This window comes from Ursus americanus, chromosome 1 (assembly GCF_024610735.1).
Source record: "Ursus americanus isolate L20-20 chromosome 1, mUrsAme1.1.p, whole genome shotgun sequence".
NCBI classification, from domain to species: Eukaryota; Metazoa; Chordata; class Mammalia; order Carnivora; family Ursidae; genus Ursus; species Ursus americanus.
The window spans coordinates 86,360,055-86,384,218 of NC_142127.1; the positions used below are offsets into that span (position 1 = coordinate 86,360,055).

General features: G+C 36.6%; 1 protein-coding gene across 3 annotated transcripts in view; it reads right to left on the reverse strand.

Moving 5' to 3' along the window:
- ABCA12 (ATP binding cassette subfamily A member 12) overlaps positions 1-24,164 on the reverse strand; it is a 218,662-nt gene that overhangs the window by 51,931 nt on the left and 142,567 nt on the right. For all 3 annotated transcript variants that reach the window (XM_087866525.1, XM_045806142.2, XM_087866554.1), the window contains 12 exons: positions 23,643-23,899; positions 23,433-23,545; positions 22,090-22,214; positions 19,807-19,980; positions 16,663-16,827; positions 16,127-16,337; positions 15,033-15,172; positions 13,137-13,256; positions 10,043-10,133; positions 7,701-7,880; positions 6,820-7,135; positions 3,500-3,614 (listed from right to left, as the gene is read on the reverse strand). In XM_087866525.1, coding sequence (XP_087722651.1) covers positions 3,500-3,614; positions 6,820-7,135; positions 7,701-7,880; positions 10,043-10,133; positions 13,137-13,256; positions 15,033-15,172; positions 16,127-16,337; positions 16,663-16,827; positions 19,807-19,980; positions 22,090-22,214; positions 23,433-23,545; positions 23,643-23,899 — 2,007 coding nt within the window. The remainder of the gene's footprint in view (positions 1-3,499; positions 3,615-6,819; positions 7,136-7,700; positions 7,881-10,042; positions 10,134-13,136; positions 13,257-15,032; positions 15,173-16,126; positions 16,338-16,662; positions 16,828-19,806; positions 19,981-22,089; positions 22,215-23,432; positions 23,546-23,642; positions 23,900-24,164) is intronic.

Consider the following 24,164-nt stretch of genomic DNA (forward strand, 5'->3'; position numbering starts at 1 on the left):
TGCCAGCTTCGTTATAATAAATAAGACCAAAGTTGCTGATGGAAGATGGCCCACAGAGAACGTCTGGCTACGCTTTCCTGGATGTCGTTGGATGCTCCTCAGAGTGACATATGTCAGGTGCCAGCTTTCCAGTCAAAGAATCACTTGTCTCAAGCCTCCCAAACCTGCCTGAAGCAATTCATCAATATCTGATAACCTGTTGCTCAAGGAAAACCCTCTACAGTGGTCAGAGTTTGCTCCAGTTTATAGCAGAAAATAATGAGAAGGGATTCTGTAAGATTGCCACATTCAAGAGAAGTTTATAGCAGAAAATAATGAGAAGGGATTCTGTAAGATTGCCACATTCAAGAGAAGTTTATGCACAGGAATTGACATTAATGCTTTCAGGGAAAGAAATCACAAATATTCATATCTGTCAAGCACTAATTTGTAAGGAGTAATACCATTTTCTACCTCAACTAAAAATTTTCTTAACAGTAGATTTTTATATTATTGTTTTTTAGTGAGATATAAAGGATGTTGTGAGCACTGCCTGCAATGTTCCAAATCCCCACTCATATGATGGGTAGTGTCTATCAAGAAAGCTAAACACTGTCTAAAGTGAAGCACCAAAGAACTAAATCCCTTACATAATTCTTGGTAACATCTTTCCAGACCACAGATATTTTAGGTTATCTATCTGAACTGAGATAGAAGAACTCCAAATTTTGTCTCCAGCTGAATATAAGTACCGAAATCCCCATAAATGACTTATATTAGAAGCTAACTCATAAATCAAGAAAATAATGTGAGAAAGTATTTTTCCGTGTGTTGTAAATCAGTTTTTGTATAGCCTTAATTTTTTAATTGGTAAAAGAAAGGACCACAGAACAAAACCCAACTGAAAGCCATTTCAAAATAGTTTTCTTATCTTTTCTTTTTTAAACTACAGGCTTAATTTCATCGACAAACTTATTGGGCATTAATATTTGCGCTAATTCCTCAAGTTAAAGGAATTCACTGGAGTCATACTTTAACAAGGGCAAGGATTAAGGGCTTCATTGAAATAGCAACTACCTTGGTTTTCTTGCCCAGATTTAACAACAATTACAGAACGAAAAAGGTTTTTCTTTTTTTTTTTTTTACCTTTTTTATTTAATTGGAATGAGAAGGATGCAGGGAATTAAAAGCTTTAGAACTTAGTGGATAAAAATGATGGTATTAAAAAGTGATTTTGAGTCTCTGGTAACCTAAGAGATTTTCCATCATCATCTTCAAAAGCCTTTAAGGGTCTATGCCACGAAACTAAGACTGTGAGAAGAAAAGCAGCTATGCTGTGGAAAGGTTTGGTTGAAAGTCAAGACATTTTGAGTTCCAGACCTAGATCTACCACTAACTAGCTCCTCAGTTTTCACAAGCCACCTCTCACTCACTGGGCTTAGCTTTTTCACTTCTAAAAGGCAGGAGGTAAGATGAAAACCATGGGCAGTACAGGAAGGCTGAGCAGGAGGCATTGAGAATATTCCACTCATTCCACCCCTGGTTCCATCAATTCATCTCACAAATACAATGCATTCCTTTGAATTTAGGATGCTGCTGATTTTAAGACATGCCATTATTTGACATGGCAGCAAGAAAGAAAAATCACCACCAAATAAATGATGATACCTCATCAAATGCATCCCAATTTCAGAGGCTTTAAGAAGCAAGGAAAAAAATCTTGACCTTAGAATTGATAAAGTATGGATGATTGAATGCCTTTCTTGTTATGGCAGTGAGAGAGCCACATTCTGGAAATATATTGCTGAATTAAGTCTAGATGGTAAGACTTAGAAAGTTTAACGGATTGAGTCCAAGTGAACTGGAAGATTCAAAGCCTGATTCTCTGATTCCAAGTTCAGTGATCTTCCACTATATGACTTTGACGGCCAAGATCGGGTAGTTAAATTTTGTAGGTAGATGCATGCAAAATGAAGACACGAAGCTACCAAACAGAAACTGGTTCGTCATTACAAGTATGTCTTTCATGTCTTCAGTTAAGAAAGAACTCTTCATTATGCTTTGATTTTTTTGTGGCATCTACAGATGCACTCAAAGAGCATCATCGTCAGACACAAAATAATACAGTGTGCGTATGATATATACACAATAGAATACTTATATTTACTGGGTGTTTCTACCACAAATACTGCTTTTAAGATATTTACTTTGAAGTAGAAAAGAACTCAGTTTCTATCACAGTTTCCTACTTTAAAGTTTCCCTTTAGTCTGTGAAGAGTCACTTCTGAGTACCAGGAACCTGAAAGTGAAATATAAGGTAGGCGCTTGCAACCAAAATTCTGGTTTAGGGCATGGATTCAAGTTTCTAAATTGGAATTAAGAATGCATTGCACACAGTCCTGAACACAACAGAGCTCAAACCAGCTGATAACGAGTTTACCAAATTATAACTGAAATATAAAAATGCAGCTGTGAGGATCAGCCAGAATTCAAATACAAAAGGTAAGAAGTATAGGTTCAAACTCTAGGACACCCCTGGAAACCCGAGGCTGAGCTCACAGAAAACATGAAGCAGTAATTTGTACCTTATGAGGAGAAAGAATCAATAGCCTGGAAGCACTGGCAAAGTCGGTCTGGAAAGCGCAAGTGGGCTAACAGGTTACTCTAACCTCATTATGTCAGATTGTCAGCCAGGCCTTGCAAGAATTATTGTGCCCCAGTTTTGAAGTGTTTCTGCTTTCTTTTCGCTGCAGGAGTGAGCGTAAGAATGGACTCATTACAGGATGAGCAGATAACATAGTTCTTATTCCAACACAACCCCCAAATCACACAACGCTTTTTCATAAATTCTAAAAAGTAAGATACCTGGGATCTGGAGATAATGACGAGGAACATGCTCCAGAACAGATCATGCTTTACATCCCAGGTCCTGTCTTTCATCATTATACTATTAGCCTGGTCAGTAGCATAACATGAAATTCTTAGTTGCTATAAATCATGAGTCAGTGGAAGACAGAGAAGAAGAAAATTGAAGAAGACAAGGTATACCAGAAAGAGAATTTGCTTCATGGGAGCTGGAACAAGCCATCTGTTTGTCTATGGCTATGTGTCTATGTCCATATATCTGTATCTATTTTCATTTGGACTCATTTAGTTACCATGCCAACAGTCTTCCTGCCTTACTAGTTATTACTGTTATTATTTAAACTTCCTGAGTTAGATCCTAAGTCCTATAGGAACTTCTTGGACAAAATTACTGTTAGGATCATAAATTGTACTCAGATTTTACTCAGAATTATTTATATTTCATTTTTCAGAGGCACTTATAAAATGGCTTCTATGTAACTTTATAAGAAAAAAAATATTGCCGTATCAGCTGCCTTTGTGATTCATAAAATATTTCTTTTTAAATTCATGAGGAGCGGGTCAGGCTTTCTGAGTTTGTATAGCCATGATGAAAATCATAGTAATTATTACACAAACGGATCTTATTCATAATACGAGGAGAGTCTCGACATACCTCATGAAGCCGGAGATCTTTCTCATAAACAAGCTTTTTTACAAATGCAGCTATAAATACAACCCAGGCAACCATGAGCACAATTGGAAGAGAATAAGAGACACTGGTTAGGAAGCTGTAAGAAAAACAAAAACATAAAAACAAAAATTCAGCAACCCAAATGAGTACCATCTATGCAGATTGTAATATATAAAGAACACATGCCCTCTTACAGTGAAATTGTACTCCTGTTTTGAAATTGAGAATAGTCATTAATATCGCTCCCTTATTTATGAAGTGTGAAGCTGACTTAACAGTACGCCTATGATTTTCTTACTGTAATGTTGCAAAAGTGAAAAACAGCTCCGGACTGTTAGATAAAATTACCATATTGTTGAGAGCGTGTTTGAGTAGGTCCTGTCTAGGAAAATAATTATTACATAGATATAATTGCAAAGCTCAAAACCCTTCTGTCTAAACCAAATTCTTATCTAAAAGGCAGATATAAAATTAGATGATGATTAGTTTATCTAGCTAAAAGCTATATCTTCCCAAATTACTGTATTTATCTACTCTTTAGAAGCTCATAGTTATTATTAAACTAAATTCCCCAAATGAAATACAATAAAACTCAAAGCATTCAATTTAAAATGCAAACAAAGAACCCGGATTCCTCAAAATCATGCCCCAGGAGATGTTTCATACACAGTATAGCAATGTCTTTCCTGATAATGTGCTAAACTAGGCAGTCACTGGACGGCTGCATCGGGCTCCAAATATACTCCTGAGTGGTCTCCCATGACACCAGAAAGTTCCAATGCAGTGTTTCTCGAAGTTAACCATGCATCACAATCACCTGAAGGGCTTACTAAAACACAGATTTCAGAGCCTCACCCATGAGCTTCTGATTTATTTTATCTGCAGTGGGATAAAGAATTTGCATTTTAAACAATTTCCCAGGTGATGTCCATGTTGTTGGTCCAGGGACCATAGTTTGAGAACCATGGTTCTGACACTAGCCACCTTTCTATGGGGTAAGGCAAATGAATAGTTTTCAATGAGAGGAACTCTAAATTGACCTGTTTTCCATAGTAGTCTCCACTGACATTTTCACTTGGAGAACAGTACCAAGGCCATTTCCTTTTTAATCTGTAAGGCTAAGGAATTACCTTCAAGTTCCTCATGAAAAATGCAAATATTAATGGAACATGACATCACCATCATTCATTATAACTTTAACATCAGAAGTGTATCACCATCAAAGACATGAGGATTATTTGGGCTTTTTCTTTGGAAGAGGGAAGAGTGAGGGTTGGGGCCATATCCAATTTTTTTGGTTCCTGGGAAACTGCCTGGCATGGGGTAGGCACTTAAACAATATTTGTTGAATGAATTTTCTCTTGGTTCAGGTCCAGCCCTAATGGTGTTTCTGGCCGTAGAATTAGGCAAAGGCCCTCATTCGTTAATAACATATTCCCTGTAATGTTTCTTCCAAGTGATTGTGCATTTTAAGACTGGTTTGGTTTAGCTTTGGTTTAATATAAGGAGAAAATGCTGGTTTCCTAATTGAAGGGCCAGTAAGGTACTAGCTATACAACTTTGGACACGTTACTTAACCCTTTTGGATTTCAGTTTTTTCATCAGGAAAATATGCTTAATACCACCTGCCCCCTCTTACCTTACTGGGGTTGTTGGATAGAACAAAGGAAATAATATATGTGGGAGCATTTGTATGCAATAAAGAATTTATATGTATTTGGAAGATACTATGGTCATACTCTCCCATGAAGAAAGCAGAGTACAGTTACTTTTCTTCTTAAAAAAGAAAATCCAGGTACCCACCATCCTAGGTGCCAAAATTTACAAGGGGAAAAAGATGAGCAGGAAAATAAGATGAGAATTTTCTTTTAATTGAACCCACAGGTCTTTACTGTTCACGCAAGCCGTTGTGGTTCACACACAGTTCAGGCTGCAAGGAACTGACCGGCCTCCACAATAAGCAGCTAACCTTGGCAGCCCATGGATGGAATCCTCATCCGTCTCCCCGTATCACTGCTGCACAGAGGGTTACCTGACCTCATTTCATCTATAGCTCTTGAAGCAGCCAGAGGAGACAGACGCATCGATAGAAATAAAAATGAAAAAAAAAAAAAAAAAGCCCAGAACCATCCGAATTGTATATAAACTGCAGTAATTGGGCTGGATAGCAAATGCAATTTCTGTTAAGTGATATTCAGCCTCCAGCTTTTACGCAGGAGGATGAGCCTTACTATGATCAGAGTGGAGGAGCCAGTCACTGCTACTCGACTGGCAGAGTTTTTGACCATTCAAATTCAGTTGTCTAAACCATACTTTACACTTTTTGTCCATTTAGCAAACCATTTTCCTTACTTTTATTTTTCTTAAGATTTTATTTGAGACAGAGAGAGAAAGCAGGAGCAGGGGGAGAGGCTGAGGGAGTAGGGAGCTGAGCAGGGAGCCCCAGCTGGGGCTCGATCCCAGGACATTGGGATCATGACCTCAACTGAAGGCAGACGCTTAACCAACTGAGCCACCCAGGCACCCCAGCAAACCATTTTATTTATTTATTTATTTATTTATTTATTTATTTATTTATTTATTTATTTTTAAAAGATTTTATTTATTTATTCGACAGAGATAGAGACAGCCAGCGAGAGAGGGAACACAAGCAGGGGGAGTGGGAGAGGAAGAAGCAGGCTCATAGCAGAAGAGCCTGATGTGGGGCTCGATCCCATAACGCCGGGATCACGCCCTGAGCCGAAGGCAGACGCTTAACCGCTGTGCCACCCAGGCGCCCCCCAGCAAACCATTTTAGATGAAGATTCCTAGCACGTGGACTGGTAGTGCATAACATAGTTTCAGATGGCATAATATTTATCTTAAGAGATCCATAATGTGTTTTATCAAAATTCTTCCTTAAGACTGGCCATGCACTTGTAGATTTTTACTGAAATTTGAGAGTTGGAAGAGATGTTAAGATTGTCTTGCTTAGAGAAAGGGAAGACCACTAGAGAGTGGGTAGCATCCAAATCGTGCAGCGCTGCACTCAGGTCTGGAGTCCAATTCTCCTGCATCAAGTGCCACAGTACTTGGAAAGCTAAAGGTTATGATCGAGAAAACCTGAACCACTTGATAAGGACTTGACCATCATTCTGGTAACAACAGGCAGCCAGAGTGGAGCTGTGCCCTGTGGTGTGGACCCTTGCCTAGAAACAAGCATTTGACAAAAATTTCATGAAAGAGTCTTTCGCTTGATCCATGTGAATGAATACACAGAAATGAGTTCTCAGAAAAGTGGTTGGCTATTAAAAGGGACTTACTTGTCTTTCATGTAGCAGGGATATGGAATTGCCTGGACCTGGACTGCTACTTCCTGGGAGTTTCTTCCAGTCTGCAATTCAATGATTGCTCTCTCAATACTATCCTGTAAGTAAACAAAGGCCCTGCCATAGATCTGGTTATGGGATGGAGAATTGTGTGGCCCCGGAGCCCAAATCTTGGTCCTTATGCTTCTTGTGGTCTGTGCGGTCTTGAGACTCATGCGGATGGTATATTTTATGACAGGAGGAAGAGAGACATTTTCAGAGTCATAGCCTCTGTGCCAGCTTCTGTTAGAAGGAAGCTTAAAAATAACACCTAAAAATAAAATGGCAACAACAGCAGAAAGGTTATTTTATGGTTGACATTATTCATTGTTTGGAGGGTACACTTAGGGGGCAGCCAAACAGGCAACTGAGTTTGTAATGTGACAGTAAGTTCAGGCTCCTAATTTACAGAAAAGATGGCTAATTGGAAGTGACAACTTCAGAGATTCAAAGCAGGAGTTTGAGAATATAATTACAAACTAAGTGGCCAGATTAAATATATCACTCTAAGCCACTTACTAAAATTAAAAAAAAAACCACCACGATAAAATGAATAATCTTGACTGATTATGGACTCAACCTCACCCTGTAACTATGTAATCCATTTCAGTCTTCATTTTAACCATGCCAACAAAATCATACTTTTGTGGATGTCTTGTCAGACAATATAGTGGGTTAACTACATGAAAGGTTTTCATTTCTAAGGACATCAGAGGGGACAGTGACCGTCCCCCCCTCCAGACTACTTTCCTGAGTTCTTGATGAAAGGGGTGAGGGAAGAATTTGGCCAATTTTAGTACAAAGAGAAGCTCACACTCTAGTAGAATACCACTTACTTCCAAAGAGTTCATTGCTTTTGTAAAGCCTTTTGGCCTCTCTCTCCATTTCATCTATGCTTTTTGCTGCCTGAATACGGTCATATAATACACAGGAGGAAATATTTACTGTCAGGGAAGATAGCGTGTTGAGTTGATCAATGATCTCAATGCTGTTTTCTAATTTCAGCCTTAGAATATCTAAAGAAACAAAGCAAAACAGACAAAACATATATTATAATGTTGTACTGTAATATTGTTTCTAGTAGTAATGGGACAAAATACTGACTTTTTAGTCAGTACTTACTTAGATTATGAGTAATAGGAAGTTGTAGAATTTACTAGAATTTAAAATATTTGGTAATAAAAATATCTAGTAACACCTGGGAAAATGGGTCCAGATGTGCAAATATTCATTGAACAGAACATTGAGCTAGGATTGATAGAGTAGACCCAAGTTCAAAGAGTGATATGAGCCAACTTAAAAGTATATTCTGCTACAATTTGGTTAGCCAGTGACTAAAGGTGAATAATTTAAAAAATACATCCACATGGGAAGAAAACTAGAGATGGAAGTTTACAGTAAATGGACACACTCACTTTATTCAGATAATGTGAATGTAAGAACTTAAAGGAAAATCTACGTAGATTGTGTAGAACAAATAAACTATATTGTTCAATAAGGCATGCTACAGAATAGTTTCTTAGGAGACTGTGAGAATCTACGCCACATAGTGAACAACTTTCTCTAAAACTGTTTGATTTAAAACCTTATGTGAGTTCTCTCTATTGATATCTGTATTAATCTAGACAAAATGATCAAGATTTTATTTTAGGTAATTACTCTGGAAGAAAGAGGATTTAATTGCTCTTCAATTTCATGATTCCTTATGAGGAAATCAACCGAGACAAAGGGTAAATATGAAATTGCAAGTTAATAAATCACTTGGCCAATTAAATTTTCACTGACTTGATCGTCATGAATACCAAGAATGTTGTGAGTATCATAAATCCCTCCTCACAGAACCCAAACATGACTCTTCCACAGTCCAATGTAAGACTTAATTTCTCACAGAGGGCAGCTTATTAAATGCATTTCTCATTAGAATTTAAAGTGAAATGGTTTGTTTGATATAGACATTGGTGGGGGAGGGGCAAAACTGTGGTTGAACAGTGGCCTCCAGTGGCCATTGGAAATCAACACAACACCAAGGATTCCTTAGACATGCTGGCAGAGAGGATCAAAGAAGAGCAATGAGGGTCAGTGCTCCCTCAGTTCAAACTATATAAACTCTTAGATACTAAATTACATATACAATTATAGGAACATCAAGTCTCTGCTACATTCATTTTAGTCTAATTTTAAATTCTAGAACTCCCCTTCTATATTTAAAGTTAGGAAGATAAAACTTGTGAACTTTGTAGTATATTTTTGATATTTTTATCAAATGGTTTCTTACCCAAATGATACTTTCAGAGAATAAATCCACTAATATCTTTCTTCAGTCAAATTCAGGCAACTATCATGAAGTGCACACAACTATATACAAGACAAATGTAAGCATAATTCTTCCCTGCTGGTTTACAACCTATGTCACTTATGTCCCAGTAGCACCAGGGAGGAGGAGGGGCACTTGCTCTACTGCAGCCAAATTCAGATGCTCTCAATCCCTTCCTCATACTTGTGGTTGCATAGCAACAGCGAGTCAGACACAGACTGAATTAGATGTCTTGTATCCCTTAGGTTGAAGGTGGGGATGTGGCAGAGGGAATGCATAAGTTCAGACAGCTTCCTTTGATCCTCTTTGCCTGTTCCTTTTAAATGACCGTGAGAGGAGGATCCAACCTTGAATACTGATTGACGTTTATTTTCTTTTGAGTCTCTTCATTGCTTTGTTTTGCTTTTGCTAACTCAATAACTTCTTCCAGGTACATTCTGGGTTAGTCAAATTGATACTGAGGCCAGTGGAGATAAAATGTTAAATATAGCCAGGCATAAACCATTTCATTTTCCTTTGTCCTTAAGGACCTGCTTTTCATCAAGTTACCAAAAAAAAAAAAAAAAAAATGTCCTCTTATTTCTAGCAACCTACCAACCTACCAATGATTGCAGGAAAAGCTGCATTTACATGAAGTATATAATTGTTGAAACTAACTGCAGATACTGGGTATCCACATAGTTGTTACTACTTGTAATTATACAACTACCTGGGGAAAAGACGGATAGATATATCCAAGATTCTACTTAGAATAACTAGCTAAAAATAAAATACAGGAAAAAAACAAAACGTTTTCAAATGCAACCATGTTTTTCACATTTCTGACACGACTAGTGAACAGAAGTTTTGTGAATCTGGACTTACCGAGTTCATCTATCTGTTTCAATAGTTCAACAGCATCAAGTCCCACAGAGAATTTCACAAAAACTTGCACAAAGGGGTTCCTTAGAGTGTTCTAACAAATGATAATAGGGAATCAGTTTCAATACAAGAGGAAAACGTGTCTAATGATTGTCTCTCTAATAATACCTTCAGTGAAATGAAGTAACCCCCACTCTGTAGTACCAGTGCCTCACCTTGTGGTGCTCACATACAAGTCCTTGAGAAAGAAAAAGAAGGTACATGGCTGCTCATGACTAGAAAGGCTGGTTTTTTCCTTATCTATAGACAAACTGGTCAGCATGCTAAAGTAGCCAGATCTAATTATCAACAGTAAGAAATTATATTTACCCTAACAGTCAGTTTACCCATGGCTATTACATCATTTGTTTTTTGATATATGCTGTGCATAACTGCAGTGGCTGAATTTCATAGCTGCATTTTGTTCAACAGAAACAAACTAAAACAACTTCTAAAAATTGTGATGTCTATATGGAATTTCATATCACAGTTGACCGTGTATCCTACTTCTACTACTTCCTAGCTACTGGCTCTCAGCAAGCACTTGGCTTTTTCCAGCTTCGTGTTACTTTTCTGTAAAGCAGGTAGAAATGACTCATCTTATCAGGACAGTCAAATGTAAATTGCTACACTATCATTTTATATTGTAAAAGGCACAATTATGTGAACATAGAAAAATGAACTGATGATAAAACATTAAATTACTCTATATCCATGGAAAGACTGAAAATTTCATAAATGCTTTGACATATAAAGACTGTTATAGCTATCTTCTGAATGAGTAGACATAGCTTCTACCACTGTAGAAGTACAACTAGGTAACACTTACTGAGATGTTACTGTGTACTGGGCACTGTCTAATACAGTTTACCTTAATTTTCTCACACAGTTTTCCATAACACCTTGAGGTCCCTTGCGGACACAAAATCAGTAAGGGCCAAGGGGAAAGTTGAAGGCAGAGAATTCAACTTGATTAAAAAGATGTTTATCCTATGTGTTAATTCATTGCCTAGTTTTTATGTGAGCCAGGCTTAAGTTGGTTTTCCCTTTAGAGGACGAGTCAGTACTACTTACTATTCTGTCCTTCCTACCAAGATCTTCAGTTTTGTTATCATGGAGATATATGATTAAGAATAATATGTATTAACAGAGCATATATACAATAGAATTAATTTGCTAAATCCACAGGTGCTGAGGGATCCAAGAGTAGTTGGCAGCATGTAGACCAATGGCTATGATATACTCAGACTGCGCTAAGCCAAATCCTTTAAAGTCTCACTATCTACCAGGAAGTAATTTGTGCATCGGGGAAAAACTGAATCAGAGCATTAGTAATAAACAAGGCCCTGTGTTAGCTGCAATTCAGAGATGATCCACAGAGCCACATGGCCATTCTCCCACCACTCCTTTTGCAATCAGTCCTAGGATATATAAGTAATATTTTTACATGCTTCCACACATATGATCCTCACACATCTGTGTAGTGGCTATCAAGACACTCATTTTAGAGATTCATAAACTGTAGATCGAGTGTCTTACATCTTTTGTCTAGAGGTTCACATTGGCAAAGCCAGGTGTGACGCTAAAAGCTTTGAATTTCAAATTCTGTGTACATTTGTAGAAATAAGTTTGTCCTCAATAACTGAGAATAATGATTTGTTTTGGTCTAGAACAGAATAAAGTTGCTGCCATTAGATGATGGCCTCTTTATGGAGATGGTCACAGAGCTTCTCTACAGCAAATTACTGCATTTTGGAACTATGAGGCATAGATCGTGTCTTTTGTTCATTCACTGTTTTAGCCAACAAAACGTTCCTTAATGAAATAACATGTGTAGGGTTTTTTTCCTGCTCCACAGGAAAAAAGTTTTAGGAAAAAAGGAGCAATCTTCCATTTAGGAAAATACATATGTCAATAAAGTACTACTCAAGTGGTCTTTGTTACAAGATTCATCAAAAAAAAAAAGAGGGGGCCACTTAAAATGAACATACTTAAAATTAGGACCAAATTTAATAGTAAATTGTGGGGAAGGTGTTTAATCGAAGTTTACTTTTTAAATTAATTAACTTATTAAATATCTGTTTCAGAAATGTATTTTATTATTTATAATATTATAACATAAACTTTATATATTATTTATAATAAGAGCCAGATTGTAATTGTAACTATGTGCCAATTGTTAGTCAAAACAAAGACTGAGCAAAGCATCTTTGGGTGTAATTTTTCTGACAAAGTCGTGTGCTACAAATCTTTTATTCTATATTTAGCTTCTTGAGCATGATTATAAGAAGGCCTTTTGGGGAAGCAGTGGCAAATATATTTTAGCTCTCCATCAATCTTCCTTGGGCCTCTCTCAATACTTCGATATGCAAGCCATTCTCTCTTGAAGTTCCTATGTTGCCTTCCTTCCTGCCAGTTTTCTCTTCTCTAGCTGGTAACTGGTCTGATTCTGTTGCTCCATCGTTGGTTGTCGACATCTCTGTTTGTGATTGGACCATTTCCTCACATTATTTTTATCACCTTCAGAAAACCTTGTATCTTTTGCAAGAATTTCCAGTTACACTTTTTAACCATTGTGCATTGTATTTGAGTTGCACTGTCAAATCTTTAACCTAGAGTGTCGTATGTTTCAACCGAAGAACTCCCCAAATTTAATGTCCTTCTTCAGAATATTAATATTTTAGGAACTCTGGTTCTGTTAAGATAGCAAAAAAATAATTTAAAGTGGAGGAACAAATAAAATAAGCATATTTTAAAGTAGTTTTTACCGCATTTTAGTTTTGGAAAACAAGATTTATGTCAGTATTTATGAATCAAGTTCAACCTGTAAGATGGCTTATCTCTGAATTAGAGAGAAAGGATGCATCATGGGAGCTGAGGATGATTCTGAATGTGAGTGACAGATCTGTTATCCTGTCTCAGATTTTCTCTCTGGAGGACAGGCAATTTAATCTACTGAATATGGATTCTGAGTTACTATCTGCGAATTCCCATAATGAAAGTGATTAAAATCTCAAAGAATTATAATTCCTATGGAAGAGAAAGAGCCGTCTCCTACCTGGAGCATGGGAATTGTCTGGTTTAACAGGTGGAAAGAATTCATGAAAAGGGGGGAGTTATCCATCCACTCTTGAGATTTTTCCCTTAATTCGGCCAGCTGCCTCAGAGTTACATTAGACTAAAAGACAAAGAAAAACAGATCTGGTCCATTACTATTTTTCCTATATTTCAGGAAGGTATCTTATTTTGTTACACAGCTTTAAGAAACAGTTCTAAAAGGTGGAGCTAGTAAAAAAAAATAGTGTCAGAAATTTCCCACATGGTCAGAAGTTTTTAAATGGCAGCTTTTAATAGGGTCAAAATCACTTTTAACAATTCTGGAAAATGTAGGGTTTGCTTCACTATCCACAGTGAATTTACAGTCAAAATGAAGACATACCTTCTGGAGTTTCCAGAAGTTAGTCATTTTTTCCAATGATACATTTCACTTTACTACTACAGAAGCACCCTAGTTCAAGGATAGGGGAAGGATGCTTACATACACTACTGGTGGAAATGGATGTGTTACAGCCTTGTTGGGAAAGCAATTTGACAACAGTCATTAAATAAAATACATTATTCCTCAATCCCTCAATCCTAAACAATCATCTCAATGAAATAAAAATACCACTGTATAAATAATATGCATGAGAGTATTTGTTGTCACATTATTTACATTAGCAAAAAAATAAAAAGGAAACACTGGAAACAAAATGAATGCCCAACAATTGAGGATTGGCTGAGTAAATTCTATGGTATGAAAAAGTTTGCAATTTTCAAAAAGAATGAATTAAGCTATACCAATTGAGTTGGAAGAATTTCCACAAGGTATTGTTGTGTGAGTAAAGCAATATATAGAAAAGCATTCTAATGTAACCTCATTTTAATAATGCAAACAATGACAAAAAACTCTGCATATGAATGTGTGCATAGCATAATAACTTATAAAGAATTAGAGAAATGTGCATAAATTACAGAAAAACACATCCTTGAGTGCTAAAAATCACTAGTTACATAAAAGAAAAAGTAAGATCAAGAGGAGAGAAAAAGAGAACCAAACAAAAAGGAAAGACAAAAAAATGATTGCACTTAGGAAATAAGCAGGTAACCACTTCATTTATGCAAAAATTATACAGAAGTGTAGCCAATAAAGCAAATAAGGTATCAAAATGCAAACAACAAAAATAAAGAACATTCTAGAAACCAGTGATGAACTCATGTCCATTTTTATATAGATCTAAAATAACGTTATATTCACCAAAACTATGGTCTAATGACCAAGAAATGGTAAAGCAGAGATCTCCTTTTTTTTTTTACTTTCACTCTATCATTTTAAAAGTAGAAAGTTAATAATTCAAATCATTAAAGCTAACTTTAAAATTTGGGGAGAGAAATGTAATTATGGTTAAATTGGGTAGATGATAAGTATAGTTACTATTAATAATGTTGTCTTTCTCAATCGCTATCTTTTACATAAACATAACATGCTGAATTGTGCAACCTAATATGAAGCCAATAATTTATAATTTAGGGACTGTTTTTGTTCAAACTAGTTATATAATGCTCCAATGTTATTTTTTCTAGTGCCATTATTTTTACACACTTTGAAAATTAGACACAAGTTGTAGAAAAAATTTCTGCTTTTGGAGATAAGCTGAAAAATCTGAAGTCTTGCTTCGACTAACCTCATTCTCAAGTTTCAACACGATTCATGTCTCTTCAAAGGTCTACCAACCAGTCTATTTTGTTTATACATATACAGGGCAGAGTTTGAGAATTAAGAGTTTCAGAAAGTCAACAGTAATAGTAGGTAAGATATAAAGAAAGCTGAGTCAACTATAGTAAATTTGGAAGTTGATTACTTTAAAATCATCTTAGTACTCTAGACAGAAACTCTGAGTTATAATGGTCAAACCTTTTCCATTATTGCCTTTGTGACGGGGTTATATGGTGCATATAAAATTTTCCCCAACAACATAGGTTTCAAGAAAGCCCAAATCACAGGTCCAGCAGGCATATTAATGATGTCTTTATAAAGGGAGAAGCAAAATGGTGCTGGAAGGAAAAAGGGGAAAAAACCATTTAGTATGTGGATCTAAAATCTATTACATTATGGTAAACTGACACAGATTATTATCACACCCAAAGATACATCCCTTATTAACAATTGTGAGGCCTCTGGCATCAAAGTAAGAAAGTATAGTAACAAATCTTTTTTTTTTTTAGTTGTGAAAGTTTAACACAATAATCAAGCCTATAATAAGGGATGGCATTTGTCAAGAGGAGTTAGAAAGGTTGAAAATCACATTTCAGGATATCTTCCAACAGATTCACCTCACCAATGCTTAATTTCAGGAAATATACAAAAATCTGCTACTAGAATAGTAGTACCACATACATAAGAGTTGTCCATGAATGCTGAATGAGTAAAAAGATGAAGAAATGAGTCAATCCAATTGCTATAGTAAATATCTGTATATTATGTGGAAGAGCCCAGTTGCTGGAATTTCACATTCCAAGCATCGTGGGGTCGATGTGCCACTAAACATTTATAGTTCTGTTGCATTCAGAACTTTTCCATGTGTGGTACAACTTTCTAATTCTTGAAAGTTAAGAAAAATATTATCTAAGCAGATTTAAAGGATGTTTTTAGAAGTATTATTTACTAGCAAGGACGGTGATGTTGTGACGGATGAATTCTCAATGTTGTAATTAAGAGGCTAGAGTTTGCAGCAGACCGCTGAGTTCCGATCACGGCTCTGATGCATTCAGGTTGGGTGACCATGGCCAGTTCCTTGGTGTGTTTGTGCCTCATTTCCCCTTAGTAAGAACATCTCCCAGGCTTGCTGTAAAGCGTGAATCAGTGAATACGCAAACATGTCTGGTGTGTGGTAAGTGCTGTAGTAGTGTTGAGGAGAACTAATACTTCATTGATTATAAAAGGCTAAGCTACAGCAGACAATGCTGTCAGGAGATGACGTTACTACGTTGATTTTGAGGTATACTCACTGGTATGTGTGGGAATTCCATATTTGGAAGCAATCTGTTCTTTGCTTAATTTATAAGTCAAAAAATCCTTGGTGTGGTTGCCTTTTCGCCTTTGAGAAGAGGGCAGCAAGGCAGTTAAATATTCAGTGGTGATTCCCTGGGAACACAATGCTTGGGAGATGGTACTAAATGATCCTTGGGGTGTTTTCATCCGGTTGCTTCTGTACATTGCCTATGAGATAAAAATCCATGATTTATTAACATTAGAAAGCTATAAATGCTGCTGAGAACAATATAGACAAAAACCTGGTAATGCTTAGAGTAACCTTATAGCTTCCATAATTCCTTTAAAACATGTACCCCAAATGTAAATGCAGAATGCTGAGCTTCACTGACTTAAGTGGCAACAACTTTTGCCAGAGTAAAAGAGTTTTCCTGCAGGTGCTTTTTCCCAATGTACTATATTTGTAGCTGAATGTATTGTAACTAATCTCGAATAAAAGTTAATGTGACAAAAGGAATTTCCCAGTAAGCACATTACTGGGTGACTTTCCTACCTGTGTTAATGGGACACTTCTGGGCAGATGCATTTGTCTCAGGGATGTCATTTTATCCAGCAGCGGATGTGTGCCGGAAGCCATCTGATTGAGAATCTCTTTTAGCCTCATGAAGAGTTCTATCATCTTTTCTACCGGCTTTTGATCTTCCCTAGGAAAAAACACCTAACAGGAACAGAATAAAAATAAATGATGTATGTGGAGACATTGGAACCCGCACACACTGTTGGTAAGAATCTTAAGAGGCATAGTCACTTTGGGAAAAAAATGTGGAAGTTTATTAAATACTTAAATATAAGTTTACAATGCAACCCAGCAATTACATTCCTAAGTACTTATCCAAGTGAAATGAAAACATATGTCCACACCAAGATTTGAATGTGAAGGTCCACAGTGGCATCGTTCACAATAGCCAAAAAACTGGAAACGATCCAAATGAATGGACAAATGAAATGTACGTCCTTTAACCAGAATATGTTTGTTTGGTAATAAAAAAGATATGAAATAGGAAATACTGATGCATATTGCAATACGCAAGAAATTCAAAAACATTCTACTGAGTAAAAAAAGCCAAACGAAGACCATGTGTTGTATGATTCAATGTATATAAAATGTCTAAAGAAGGCAAATCTCTAGAGACAGAAAACAGATCAGGGGTCTCATGGGCTAGAGGTCAGAATGAGAAATAGCTGCATATAGACATAAGGTTTTTTTCTGGGACTGATGGAAATGTTTGAAAATTAGATTGTGGTAATAGTTGCACAACTTCATTCATTTACCAAAAGAATCATTGAATTAGACACTTTGAATAAGTGAATTTTACAGTACATAAATTATACCTCAATAAAGTTGCCAAAAATAAATGATTTTAAAAGTCAGAAGGGCAAATGTCAATTACATAACTCTTCATGGATATACTGTTGCTAAAAAATCACATAATATGATCCTTAAAATCAGAAAAGCTCTGTCAAAAAGCTCGTGTGATTCAAGTTTAATCATAATCCTACAATGCTTTTCTGCTGCATGAAGATACACTGGAAACATTTTAAAATTTTAAAGTAATTTCACTCTCTCTTTCATTTAATCACCAAGCATTAATTGAGTGCCTGCTATGTCCCCAGCATGGGTGAGGGGATGGGTATATGGTGTTACACCAAGAGATACCGTCCCTCCACTCAAGGAGCCTTGGTCTAATAGAAGGAACAGATTTCAAATAAAACAATAAAGAAAAGACTGGGGGAATACGAGGAGGTAGAGAGAGTTTAGCTAAGAATCAAGAAAGATCTCTCCCACATGGCACCCCAATGGAGAACAAAGCAGAGGAAGAATAAGCAGAGGGATGTTACAGGCAGGGCAGGAAAGATGTGTGAGGCCCATGAAGAGGGAAAGCTCTTAAGATATCCAGGAAAGTCAAAGACCACTATTATGAGCACAAGATGCAGTTGGAGAGATATTGTGAAGACACAATGACCTCACCAGCACAGATACTAATTTCAGTTATTTTTTTTTTCTAAATTACAATCAACATTTCAATTTTTTTTCCAGTTCTATCAAAATTCTGGGCATTCCTACACTGATGTGAAACAAATTGACTAATGATGAGAAATTTTTCATTATTTTTCTTTGCAATACCTAAAAGAAGTAGGAATGGTCTTCTGCTTGTCAAATGCTTGTATTTATATTTTTTTATTTTTTTAAAGATTTTATTTACTTATTCGACAGAGACCGAGACAGCCAGCGAGAGAGCGAACACAAGCAGGGGGAGTGGGAGAGGAAGAAGCAGGCTCATAGCGGAGGAGCCTGATGTGGGGCTCGATCCCAGAACACTGGGATCACGCCCTGAGCCGAAGGCAGACGCTTAACTGCTGTGCCACCCAGGCGCCCCAAATGCTTGTATTTAATTACTAGACTCAACAAAAAATATTTGGTTTGGTATCTGCTCCACAGAGTCATTATAAAATAAGGATTAACATTTTAGATGAACTAAATTGGTAATTTCACCTCATATGCATTTAAGTTTATAGTTTATGTAAAACAACCATTTGTCTAGTTAATGGGTATTTGATGAGGGCCTCTTTTGGCCTGGCACTATTCTTGGCATTTGAAATATTGAGTGGTTCCATGTAGCAGCCATGGGACCAAGGTGTCACCAATTTGGAAAGACAATTTTAGAGATGGGAAGGGTTTTGCAGATCATGGGGTTCCTGTAGGATCTGGGGGATATACTTAGACTGGGGAGCCACTGGAAGGTACTGAGCACAGGGTTGGCATAATGTGACTAAAGTTTTAAAAGGATCACTCTGGCTGCTTAGGGATGGTGGGGCAGGGTGGTGGTGGGGAGGTTGCAGGTGTGGAGGCAGGGAGGCCAATTAAGAGGCCATTACAGAAATACAGGTGTGAGAAAATGATGGCCCAGAATAGGATTATTGATAACTAGTCCTAAACATTTTCACCCCCTTTGCTATAACAACAAAAGTCAGCCATGTTGTTTCCAGTTCTTCTTACTTTAAAGGGAAAAACATTTTTTTCAGTGTTTGTAATAACATGTAAATAACTTTGATCTAGGTGGAAAGGGTGTTTAATTCTTCTATGTTTATATTTTTTGTTCAGTTTGTATTACACAAGTACTTATGAAGCATCTACTTATTGTTAGATGAAGTCATTAGCCTCTTTCTAAATTGATGGAAAAAACACACACACACAGATTTTTAACACCAAAAAAAAACCCCTACTTTCTTTTACAAAAAAAACCCTCAAACGACAACAACAAAACCCAACAACAAACTTTGCTCTAATCTTTATTATCCTATCAAATTAATGTTCATTCACTGTAAGAACACACACACACACACACACACAAAACATCTGTATTTCATACTTTAGTATTATATATATTAAATTTAATACGTGGCCTTGGATATACAAACAGAGTTAATCAGGCAATAATATTAATTTCCTATCTATAAAATGTGCAGATTTGCAGTATATGATCACTAAGGTCCTATTTAGCTCTAAAATACAGTTATAATTCCAAAAGCTGTATAAATGGATCTCATTTATTACAGTATCAGGGAACATACTCATGTAATCAAATATTTTTATACTAAACTGTGACTATGAAATATTTCAGCAACAGCAACTTGCCTTGTATGTAAAGTTGTATATGTCCAAGTAGTGCAGAAGGGTGAGTCCAATGAGGTAAGACTGCCGGGATCTTTCTGGAAGAGGCAGGCTGCAGAATTCCTTCATCGCATCCTCCATTTTAGAATAGGTGATATTAGCATCACAAGAATGCAACCAGAACACATGAGAAATAATCTGCAAGTTGGAGGAAGAAGAATATTTTAGTTGTGAATCCTTTGAGAGCTATCTCTCAAAAGAAAGGTTTTTCTTTATTCTTAGATTTCATTAAAAAATATGATAAATTATGCTCCAAGTCAACTTTTTCCCCCCATTTAAAGCACTAATCACAGGGTGCCTGGGTGGCTCAGTCAGTTAAGTGTCCAATAGTTACCTTCAGCTCAGGTCACAATCTCAGGTTCATGAGATCAAGCCCTACGTTGGGCTCCATGCTCAGCATGGAGTCTGCTTGAGATTCTCTCTCCCTCTCTCTCTCTGCCACTCCCCCCCACTTGTGCACACACGCACTCTCTCTCAAATAAATAAATAAATCTTTAAAACAAAAATAAAGCACTAACCACTATCAATAAAACTATAGAGAGCCCAGAGTTCACTGGAAAGCTTAAGAAACAAGATGGAGAAAAGGACGAAGAAGAGTCTGTGATGATTCTGAGATTTCTTGTTTGAATAACTGGGTGAGTGATGGCACCAAGAAAGAATTGATCTGGAGTTAAGTTTGGGAAAAATATTCATTTAAGATTCGTTTTCCCTTTAAAATTTTATTTAGTGTATTTAAATTGCATTTTGTTTTTAAAATCATTTGAGGGGCGCCTGGGTGGCACAGCGGTTAAGCGTCTGCCTTCAGCTCAGGGCGTGATCCTGGCATTATGGGATCGAGCCCCACATCAGGCTCCTCCGCTATGAGCCTGCTTCTTCCTCTCCCACTCCCCCTGCTTGTGTTCTCTCTCTCGCTGGCTGTCTCTATCTCTGTCGAATAAATAAATAAAATCTTAAAAAAAAAAATAAAATCATTTGAAGTTATAATCTTATACAGGAACCTTTAGGTATCTCTATGAAGAGATAAAGGGCAAAACCCAAAAAGCCCAGAATTATGTAATAATATGAATCAACCATCTTGGCCAGTGATGCCATCTGAAAAGTGAGGTGTGTATGTGAGAAGTAAGTAGTCTCTCTTGCCATTGAGTTGAAACCAAGAGAAAAGTTTAGGAAATTCAAGATTGTTGAAACTTTCCTCTTTCCTTCTGAAAATATTAAGAATGTACACTCCCCATTTACATGTTTTTATTTAGTAAAATGAACCTACTCTTCAGAAGCCAAGCACTTGATTATTAAATTCAGACCTTAGGATAAAATGAATAAAAGGTGAGATCAAAGGGAAAAGGACAATGACGACTACTTGCTAGAACAAGAAGAAAAAAGGGACGGCAAAGCACTTTTAGTTTTTATAGGAGGGAACCAATGAAGAGGACACAAGTAAACCTAAATATTTCCCAAAGGCAGTCTTCAAGGCTTTCAAAAAACTTTATCCAATATTGGAGAATAGCTGGGCTGTGGTTAGAAATGACACACTCTGTCACATTAAGTTTTGAACGGATGAGGCCTTAAGCTCTACAGTTCTTTTGGTAAATTTCTATGACATTTCCAGACAATGGACTTGGAAAAGGGATAAAAGAAGAGACATTTCGAGTGGAAAACCCTATTATCAGCCTATGAGGAACTGACTTATTAATTTTCACACCCAAACATGTTCACTATACCCACAAACTTGCCCAGAGTTCCCTGGATGCTATCTATTTTATATACTATGTCTTGTCTTGGGACTTTAGAAAAGCAAAACTGAGTATTCACTTCAACAAATTGTAAATGGTCTGTTGTTTTGTTTTGTTTTTTTCTCCCAATTAGATTACTGAAATCTTTGATGTCATCATAACAGATGTGTAAATTTGTCTCAGAAAATGTGATTGTGATTGTGCATATACAGAATTATTGATGGCACCAACTGATTTAAGAAAACCTTCTAGAGGTAAGGAAAAGGTGAGGACAAAGGAGGGAAGATGAAGGAGAAGGAAAACTAGAAGGAAAGGAAAAAATAGTGGTGACCGTCTTGCTTCAGGACTTTTCTTCTAACCCCACTAGGAATTCAGCCTCTAATTTTATCATTTGCATGCAAAATGCACCAGATCTGCAAGCAGCTTCTCAGTGTTTTACTGACAAGTGCTCAACAAACACTACACATGATTTAAACTTTTAGGATCTGGCTGTAAGTACAAATACATCTTGCCCCACCTCAGCTCTGTTATCGGGGATAGGAACGGCCAGCAGACTGTCGATACTCCTATTGGACATGCCTGTCGTTCTCCTCAGTTCTTCCTTCAGCTCTTCAACATTTCTAAACATTTCTATTAACTGACCTGCGAGAAAAGAAAGAAAGAAAACAAAACACGTGTTGGTTGCAGTGTAATTCTTCTTAAGTTGTCGTACTAACATTAGAGAAATCTTCTAGACTAAAACATACACTCCACATATATGTCTTGTGTGAGGAGCAGAGGTCTCTCAGTTTTGGTGAACTTTGCATCTTTAGGATCTATTTCTATATGATTTAGCCTTGTTCCAATTATGGTATCACTGACCCAAGGTAATAGATCGTTCTGGGTTACAAATTTTCCTTGGATGTCTACAACACAAGGTTGATTCAAAAAAAATATGGTTTCCTCACAGACTTTGATCACATAATGCACTAAATATATATCCCTCCATTTGATTTAAAACATCACAGAAATTCAAAATGCTTTTCAATCTTGGATCATATAATATTGTCAACTTAGGACAAGGTTTGCTAAATCCGCCACATAATGCTGCAAAGCACTTTTCCTTAACTTTGCCCAGCATGTTACAGTTTATAAAGGATTTTTAATAGTCACTACCTCACTTTTAAATGGAATGTATTTAACTTCCAACTTTTTTAGAACAGTGATTATAATTTTTTTGTATCTGGGTCACTTAATGCATAACAAACGATATTTTGACTTTATTTTAGCAGATTATAATCTCCATTCTGCAAATATCTTTTGATTTCTTCATGAGGTATTCCTTATGCAAATATACCCTCTTTATTTTTGGACTTCGTGCCCTTTGAATTTTTTGGCTGCCTGTTGTCCAAAATTCTGAATGCCTTTCTTTTCAGTATTGAGGTATTATGCAAAGAAGAAACATATTGCATGGGGCATGATGCTCAGAATACTAATACGAGGTTCTGAATTGAGATTTCTATAGACAGCAGTGCATCTTTTTTATTTTTTAAATCAGATTATTTTCATGGAAGTAAATAAATTCCAGCCTAGCTAATGTGCTTTAATATATCAGAGAAATAAAAGGTGAATGATCTAACTAGTTAAAATTTTGAAGGTCTTGTTGCTGTGAAATCAAATTTCCCTATTTCATCCTCTACTGGCTTTCTGTGTGTTTATTTTAGACAAGTAACCATATTTGAAAGCTTCAGATTTCTCACGTGTAAGGGCAGTTACAAAGTAGATTTGCTTGGGAACTTCGAAAAAGCCTCTCTTAAACTGTAGCATGAGAATCACACGTATTCTTATGAGACAGCACTTAAAATATGGATGGGGAAACACCTGGTTTTTCAGAAGGGTCTGCGCTGTTATTGACATGCAGCATGGCTTCTATGGACGGCATTAACCGTGTGATATTTTCCAAATAGTTCATCTGCAGTGCCTGTTCCAGAAACCTGAAACAAAACAGAAGAGAAGACCAAACAGAACTAAGCACCGGCATAATTATTTGACATGGGTTTCACCAAGGAAACAGGCAATGAAGACACTTACCAATCCATGTTTACATTCATTTTGCTTGGATCCCCGGTGAGCAAATCCCTCAGTTTTTTAGATATTATATTGTCCTGGTTCAGTAAGTTGGCTGCTATCTCAGTGCCATGCTCTGCTGCTTCGAGGAGCTGCACATGAAACGCACTTTCCTCACACAGGTTCCCAAAGCTCACGTCAGAAAGCTGGCACATTCTCTCTATTGAACTGAAAGTTTCAGGTTCGCAAAGAAGTTCGGTCAAGTTTCGAAGTTGAGACAGCTTTCCAGAAAGGGGAAGGAGTGGAAGTAGATTAATTACATTATTATAAATATTTGGTAATTGATAATAAGTAACCAAAATTGATTTACTTCAAAAAAAACCATTGTGCATATGTGTTTAATTAGTTGGCATTTGGTAAGTTTAACCGCAAAGCATTATTTTCTGTCACTTGAGTTTACTCCTTTCTTAAAAATTTCATAAAACTTTTGGACCTATTAGATCTGTATTTCCCAACTGGACTCAGATCTTGTAGATTCAAAGGTTA